Source organism: Agelaius phoeniceus, chromosome 9 (genome assembly GCF_051311805.1).
Source record: "Agelaius phoeniceus isolate bAgePho1 chromosome 9, bAgePho1.hap1, whole genome shotgun sequence".
Lineage (NCBI taxonomy): Eukaryota > Metazoa > Chordata > Aves > Passeriformes > Icteridae > Agelaius > Agelaius phoeniceus.
This window is the reverse complement of record NC_135273.1, coordinates 24002077-24010627: the sequence shown is the minus strand read 5'-3', so window position 1 is coordinate 24010627 and position 8551 is coordinate 24002077. Positions and strand designations below refer to the sequence as shown.

General features: G+C 43.6%; 1 protein-coding gene across 1 annotated transcript; it reads right to left on the bottom strand.

Annotated features, from left to right (window-relative positions):
- Positions 1–376: 376 nt before the first annotated feature.
- On the bottom strand, positions 377–8396 carry PPIF (peptidylprolyl isomerase F). The gene is made up of 6 exons (XM_054637069.2): positions 8083–8396; positions 6031–6061; positions 5093–5181; positions 2791–2887; positions 1980–2055; positions 377–1577 (listed from the first exon to the last, which is right to left on the bottom strand). The coding sequence occupies exons 1-6, from the start codon at positions 8269–8271 to the stop codon at positions 1442–1444; spliced, it is 618 nt and encodes a 205-aa protein (XP_054493044.1). The 5' UTR covers positions 8272–8396; the 3' UTR covers positions 377–1441.
- Positions 8397–8551: the final 155 nt, after the last annotated feature.

The following is an 8551-nucleotide window of genomic DNA, read 5'->3' as shown; positions in this document are numbered from 1 at the left end:
CATTGATTAAGCAGCTACAGTGGAAAGAATAAAAAGCTTTTGAATTCCATTTTTTGCAAAATTACATTCTAAATTCTCCCTTGCACACACGAGTGCAACCCCCAGTTCAAAAAACATCCAGTACAAAAGTTTTAAACCCACATATCATCCTGCAATGAAAATAAATTCACATTTGAAGAAAGCCATCACAGTTTTTCTCTAATGAGATTATTGCACAAAACAATCATGTGCTTTTTCCCCACAATCATTGATACTTTACAGCCATAGTGATTCCAAAGGCAGTGGTGTGAGATTCCAGCATTTGTTGCTGTTTAAGTACGCCACATAGAACATGCATCCTGCTTTATACAAATGAAATGTATAAATTCAGCTGATCTGCTGAATTCTTTCCTTCTCGTGCATAAACCCACAATAACCATTTTGCTGCACTGATTAGGCCTTGTGAGTCTGTGGTGACCAATTCTGACTGATGGTGATGATACATAAGAAGAAATCATAATCCAAGTAATACCCAAGTTGGGCTGACTTCACAGGATCAACATGACAGAAAGGCAATCAAACCTATTTCTCACTCAAGCAAGCTCAGTATACTGATTATATTCTCAAAGTACAAAAATAGGCCATATATTGAGAACTGAGCTGTATTCCTCACAGACCCAGATCCAGAACAGAAGCACACTTGAAGTTCACAGTTCCATGATAGTCCTGAGATCCTTTGGCAGGATTGAGGTGAGGTCCTATTGCCAGGTAGAGCTTCAGTAGTAGCCTAACTCAACCTAAAGCAATTTACTTAACCCAAAAGTCAAATTGCTCCACTGAAGCAGGTCAGGTAGAGTTTATTTTTAAAAAGTAGTCTGAGGCTGTAAGAAAGACTAAACCAGAATTAATTTTTAAGAAACCCACAGTTGCTCATTAAACCTACTGGACAGAATTTAACTGAGACACAAAGAAAATGCCAGTGCTGTTGCAGATAGCCTTGAGAGCACTGGTCAGTAGTATTGCTTCAAAATGATGAGACGAACAACAGAATAAGAATTTATTAGCACCAAAGGAAACATGACATATCTCAATTTATACCTAACCCCCAAATGCAGAACCCCTGCTGTCAACTCCACCACCCATTGTAACAGCTGAAACATCCAAATACTAAGGACAGTATCAACACTGCAGTCAGGTACACCCTGGTGACTTCAGCACTTCTTGCAAAACACAAGGGGACTCTACCAAACCAGTGTGTCTACCATGGTGGTGCACTTACAACATGCTTCAGTTACTATTTTATGGTTTTTATCAATATTATTCAGTATAAGTATAAAAGTTGGACCAAGCTAAATAAAAAACATGGTTCCAAAGGTGCTACTTTTGAGATAAGAAATGTTTGGGTGTTTTTATGATTCATTTTTCACAGCATCCAAGTAGTCATGAAGGGTAGGGCAAAAGGTCAGGACAGCTGGCCACAGTCAGTAATGACAATCTTTTTGGAGGGTTTTCCACTCTTGGAACCAAAGCTCTCAATTTTTTTCACTACATCCATTCCTTCCTTTACATGCCCAAAAACAACATGCTTTCCATCTAGCCTGTAAAACAAATACACAAAGGCAGTTTTACTTAAAACATAAAGACAGTGTTAGCAGATCTTCATAGCTCTCACCTGCTGACCAACTCTATGGCAAAGGCTCAACTGCCCTTCAAGTGACACAAAGCTTTATAACATGAATTTAGTTCTGGACCTGATAAACATTCTGAGGGATAGCAGCCTTGTTGCTGTCACAGCTCTTCCTCCTTCAAGTAACAAAACCAATTTATTTTCTCTTGGAATGAAGTAATCCGGAAGTAACAACAAGACAAAGAACCAACCAATCAAACAAACAAAAAAATACCAACCCACAAGCAACATAACAAAAATCCCTAAGAAAACCCCAAACCCTTCAGATTCAGGCATCAATTAATGAGGGCAATCTGCAGGGCTGAGAACCTACCAGTCAGTTTTTGCAGTGCAAATGAAGAACTGGGATCCATTTGTGTTGGGTCCTGCATTGGCCATTGAAAGCACACCTGGAACAGCAGCAGCTTGTTAGACTGGTGTAACAAGTATGCAGCGCAAAAGACAATTTTCCTCTGCACATTTAAACTAAAGATTGACAGAAGATGTGATAGTCTCACAGTATCTCCAAATAATTTCTAATGCCAACTTCCTGCCTTGGATTATTCCCTCCTGCCCAGCCCCCCTTGGTTCCAGAGCAACAGTGTTAGTAACATAATTAGCTGTACACGCCCTGAACGCAATTAACACCAGCTAACCTTTCCTGTGGTTCAACAGCAGCAGCCTCCTGGGACAAGGAAGTAACAATGCAAATAAGAGAGACTATAGAATTCAATTAGATATTCTTTTGTATGGCCTTTCCTTTGCTTTTTCTGGTGTTAATTTGAGCTTAAAAGGACATACCTGTGTTACCTACTAAATAAGAAATTCCAGATTGCTTTGTTTTACTTCTGCAGTAATCTTCAAGTAGAAATTCAACTCTATGACTTATGAAAGCAGTAATTTCACCTTTGGACAATTTTAAGTCCCCTTATTGGCTGGCATATATTTGTAGAACAGTCCACACCAATAAGCATATGCCAGGGACAACACATTGTTCAACATTGTTCAATTTCTTTGATACTTCTGTAATTACCAAGTGACCCATAAATCTAAAAACACTTATTTTTTAAAAAACACATCTTCATAAACAATGCTTTATCATAGGTTATAGTCTTCAGAAGGTAAAAAAGAAAATGTTTATTTACCGGGTCCTACATGCTTAAGTATGAAATTTTCATCTGGAAATCTACTGCCATAAATGGATTTTCCACCAGTTCCATTATGATTTGTAAAGTCACCACCCTGAAACAGAAAAAGATATTAACTCTACTAACATACATGGACTATTTCATATCAGAAGTAATGTTATTGCAAATACACACACTTGCTCTAATTTAAAAGTGACAACATTAACAAATTTTCTTCAGTTTAAGGATGAGCATGGCCACTCAATTTAGAGCCAGTACAGTCAGGCTAAAAGTAGATTTCTGCTTCAGATATGGCTGATATTCTCTATAACTGCTACAACCATCTCTCTGTGTTACCAGCCTTTCTCCCAGAAGTGATGGAACAAACAGCAGTAATTTTAAGAAACACCTCAAAGGCCTCAAAACCAAATCACTTAAGTTCATTACCACAGGCAAGACCTACCAACTCCTTTTTCCCCCCTCTTTTCTTCCAACAGGTATAAACACTGGTCAGGATCTCCATTATTATTACCCTTTGCTATTTCTAGGTTTTGCTGTTTGTTACACCAGAGCTATGTTAAGCTTATGTTAGCTGACCCCATGCTGCTTGCCAGAAGAGATGTGACCACCTGTCTCAGGTTAAACACAAAAAACCGGTTCAAACAAAAAATGCAGCCACGGTGACTCACCAAGGTGGCTCCCAACCACTGCTCCCAGCCACGTGCCATCTCCTCTGCAGGAGTGACACCACCTGTGCCAGAGAGAACTCATACCCAACAGGTAGTGCATGTGACCCTCAGCTTCCCCTTGTCACCCTGAGTAACCTCCTACAGGTGGTGTCACAGCTGCTCCTACGCAGTCCCAGAGCTATGTGCTGCATGCCCTGTGGAACCATGGAATTGCCCAGTCCCGGATATGATGGCCCTCAATTAGGCCATACCAACTGCCTGAATCACATCAACAATCCATCTCAACAAATGCAGGAGCCACTACTGTTTTCTCTCACTTGAAAATTGCTGAAACCCATGACAGTATTTCCACTTCAGCAATGACCTCTGAGTAATTCCTAAACATCAATTCATTATCTCACCATACCATAATCAACCATCTAGCATCCTGATTTCCAGTCCAGCTGGGGGGCCAAAGCAGGGCAGGCAAGCCCAACAGATTTAGAGGGAACTTCACAAATTCGTGACAGAATTCAAAGTAGGGTTTGTGTTTGTATTTTTTTAATGCATTTCTGATCCCAGAAAGACTTCTAAACTCTATCCCTCTGTCAGCATCACAAAATCTTAGTTTGCATTTGAAAGGCAGGAAAATAGGTCCTTTACAGCACACCTGTCCCTTTTTTTCTTCTTAAAAATAGGTCATACAACTAGGGCCTCTTGTTCTAACAAATGTGGTTTTTGCTTAAAAAAACAATTGAGGATGGGAGACTATCATTATTAAATTCATAATAATTTTTATTTATATATTAAATATAATATTAATAAATTCATTAATAAATAAAGCATGCTTACTTATAACCTTCAAACTTCCTTAAAATTTTCTCAGATTTTTTACAAAGCCATTCAACAATGCAATGTTGTTGAAATGTACCCTTTTTTAAGGTAAGAGAGGACCACCAGGAATCCTGTGCACTACAGCAGCTCCATCCTGTTCATCTACCAAGCAGCGTACAAAAAGAAGCTTTAAAAAAGCTTTGTTGTTATTCTGGTTGCTGCTGTTTAAGTAAAAAGATGTTAATATGCATGGGCTGTTGTCCAGAATTTCAAAAGATCTGTTCTTTAAACCAAAACAAAATCCATCTCAGATGCATCACCCCAAAAATCAACCCAGACCAACACTTTTGGTTTCCTTGTCCCCTCCATATTACAGAGACATTAAAAAAATACAAAAACACATTGTCTATTGTGAACAGATTATTCTGCTGGGAATAAGGAATGGACATGTTGTTTGTCAGCTCACAGAGAACAGTAAGGTAGATTGTCATTCTACCCACAACTGCTTCTCCCAAGCAATGCCATGTAGTCAGCTCTGCCCCACACTAAAGTACACTGCTCTACTACAGCAGAAAGCCTTCAGACAGGCTTCTTCTGACCATCCACAAATAACTTACACTTATTTGTACAAAAGATGAGCTAAGCAACAGCTATTACAAAAATATCAGAAATGCAAGTCATGCTGTCACTTCTTTGTTGTTTTGTTAGCAAAGGTTAGAGCAGAGCCATTTCAAATGTTACCACTAGTCTGTTTCTAGAAATATGTAAACAATATAAAATTAAATTTAATTAAAAAAATTAAAAACCCCCAACATTACCTGGCACATAAATGAAGGAATCACTCTGTGAAAAGTGGATCCTTTATACCCAAATCCCTTCTCACCAGTACAAAGAGCTCTGAAGTTTTCTGTGGAAACAAAGCATAAAGTATTATACTCTGCATTGTATGTGGCAATACAAACACAACTGGATTAACCATGGCCCAAGATTATACGCTTCAAAAACTTGATTGCATCTTTAAAGTATTATCAATCTATCAGTTATTTCCATACTTTAAAAAAACCCTGGTATAAAGCCAAGAAAAAACCCCTTCTTTAGCCTCAGGACAGGGTACCAACATAAGTCTTTTCCATCTCATCTCCCTTTTATTTTGCTGTGACTCCAATTCTCCAGCTCCCCCCACTTTTGCCTGTAGTCACAGGTTTCATTTTCTGACTATTATGCCTTTGTTCTTTACAGCAGTTGTGAGGATTATGTCTTTTTTTAAAGGATATTTGTCTAATAGGAACTAAAAAGTACAAGTTTTTTTCAGAACCACTAAATAATCAGATGAGGAAGGAAACAAATGATAAAGCACAAGAACTTTCTAAAATTAATTCCCTAATCAGCTAGTGACCAGAAAAATAAAACCCCATATACTCTTTGGAAACTCTAAGAAAGACTACCCCTTTGATTTGCCCTTCCCCATTTGCTCTGGGGTTTGATTTTAATGTCAGCTAGTGTGGTTTAAACATATTCAGCACCATTAACCCAATATATGAACTGTACTGTCTTGGTGCAAATTGCAAAATCAAACTACCTGGAAAAATAACAAATTCCATCTCCTCACTAACACTTCCTGTCATATTTCTCCATATAACAACTGGGGATAGAACAAGAAAAAACGTTGTAAAGGGTAAAAGCACCTTCTCATTCCTGAAAATCACCATCTATAAATTAAGTATTTAAGTATGAAATTCTGAAGATGCTGCCTCACCTGCTGTCTTTGGGACCACGTCAGCTTTCAGCTGTTAAAGAAAAATAAACAGACAAATTCATAAGTCAGCCTTTTCAAATGTACATAAAAAACATTTACATGAGACTCTTCTCCCAAAGTGTTATCTGAAATCACAAGCCATCCAAAATTCCATGAATACCTCAAAACTTTCCAAGCATTTGGCCAGCAATGAAAAATATCCCCTGAATGAAACCTTTAGCCAGTTAATGAAGAGCCACTTGAGCAGTGTCTAATGGTTTCACTGATCAATTAATAATTGAGCAGTACTTAAGAAGAATCTTCATAATAGACCCCAAGAGTTTGGATACAACTAGAGAGACCAAAGTCCTCCTCCAGCCCCTGCACAGAACCAGCTGTTGAAAATGACAGAAAAGGCAAAGGAAACAGAAGAGTAGAAACTGTGCATCAAAACCAACTTACAATGTTACATACACATTTGCAACCAACGAAAACTTCTGATTTTGATTACTGTACATCTTTTTACTATCCTTAAAAAGGGACATAAAACTGGCCATACCAGCCAGACCAGTTTTACCTAGCCGGACATCCTGACCAGCAGCAGACACCTAGAAACAGCATGGCTGCAGTAAGATTTTAATGTTCCTTCCCTAGGCCACTCTTCTCGGATAGCTATAACTTGCAGCAGACCACTACAGCTCAGCCAAAGATTCAAGGTGATGCTGCAAGGCATTCAGACTATCTCTAAACTGGGCAGATTAAAGAACTTTAGCATAGAAATTAAATGCTATCACAAGAAACACAAGAACATTAATGTTATTTTTTTAAAAATACCACCCAGAATGAGGAACTTGAAGAGTAATATTTTTACCTATGACTCCCTGAAATGCTACCTCCTGAGAGCACAACAGCTGGAACAGTCCAATTTATTAATACGCTAACACTACCGATAAATAAAAATATACTGGGCTCTAGTCTCAAAGGAACCTCTTTTAGAGAGAACTCTGATGAATTATATTTTAAAAAAATACTACAAATACAGACCCAAGGTCTGTATTTGTAGTATTTCACTGACTTCCCTCAGCAGGCAGCATTCCTAAGAGCTTAATTCGCTCTCCAGCCCGTGGTTCTGGAGCACAGCCCTCACTCTTTCCCATACACACTGCATCTATGTGAGGCACATCCCGGCCCGAGGGTCGCAGGTACATAACGTAGTACACGGTGCCCACGGCGCTTTTTTTCCTTTAAGAACTGATATTACAGAAGTTTTTCTCTTCAGGCCTTCTTCACATGGCCGAGCATTTCAAGACGGGATTTTTCAGGATGGAGCCAGCTGGCACCCGGCTCTTGAGCTTGCTGTCAGCAGCGCGGTGCCCTTCGCGGCACGTGGAGCCAGAGGCTCGAGGAGGAGGGAACTTCAGGAAACTGACAGCCTCAGGATGCACAGGAACCACACAGCGAGCGCCCACTAAAACACAGGATGAACCTGGGGGCTGGCCCCACGGGCCGGCTGCCCCAGGAGCAGCGGCCCCCGGTGGGAAGGCCAGGGACCCCCCGGTGCCGCTGGGACACCGCTCGCCCCTCTCAAGCCAGCGGCACACGACAGCAGCGAGTTCATTCTTGTTCAGTATTTCTGCTTACACACTATGCAACTTCCTTCGAGGCTCGCAGCCACACCAGGGCCGTGCCCTCCGCCCCGGCTGTCTCGTGGGATGGCCTTAGGGACCGGCCGCGGGCACAGGCTGGCCGCGGCTCAGCGAGAGCCCCGGTCCAAGCCCAGCCCACCCCTCCTGGCGGGACCGTACCACTGCCCTCTCGCCCCGGGAGAGCAGCCCCAGGGCAGCCAGGCAGCGGCTCCGGCAGGCGGGCGAGCCCCGCCATCCCCCGGGCCCCTCTCCCGCCCGCACCGGGATCTGTGTGCCCTCGCCGCGGGCCCTGGAGCCGGCGCTGCCCGCCCGCCCTGACCTTGCCCGCTCCCCGGCGCCATGCCCGGGGCCAGGCCGCCCTCAGCTCCGCAGCACCGTCCCCTGGGGCCCGTGCCGGGCCGGCTTCCCACAGCCCCCGCGCCCCTACCTCCAGCACGACGCGTCCCAGCGGCTGATTGTCGGCGCCCACGTCCAAGTACACCACCGGGTTCGGCGAGCCTGCGCCGGCTCCGCTGCAGCCGCGGGTACCGGCCGCCCACATGCAGGCGAGCCCCGGCGGCGGCAGCAGGTCCCCGGGCGGGCGAAGCAGGCGGCGGGCGGCGCTCAGCGCCAGCATCCCGCGGGCGGACAGAGCGCAGAGCGGGCGCTGCCAGCCACAGACGCGCGGACAGATACAAGGACACGCCGCCGCTGCCCCGCGGCCTTTATGGGCTCCGCCGCGGCGCCGCAGCGCCCGCTGGTGACGGCGGCAGCAGCAGCAGCGTAGGGTGAGATGGCGGCTGGGGCGGAGCGGGCTGAGGCGCCCTGGGGCGGCCCAGCGGGCTGAACGCGGGGTCCGGGCAGTGCCCAGCGGGCTGAAACCCCAGGATGAAGCTGGAGACGCGCTAGAAGGGCTC

What these genes read in the sequence shown, in the direction of transcription:
- PPIF (XM_054637069.2), bottom strand. Translation starts at nt 8,271, where the DNA reads ATGCTGGCGCTGAGCGCCGCCCGCCGCCTGCTTCGCCCGCCCGGGGAC. An exon ending in TTCCTTCATTTATGTGCCAG is followed by an intron (nt 2,888 to 5,092) that starts GTAATGTTGGGG and finishes TTTCTGTTTCAG; the next exon opens with GGTGGTGACTTTACAAATCA. An exon ending in ACTTAAGCATGTAGGACCCG is followed by an intron (nt 2,056 to 2,790) that starts GTAAATAAACAT and finishes CTGCTGTTCCAG; the next exon opens with GTGTGCTTTCAATGGCCAAT.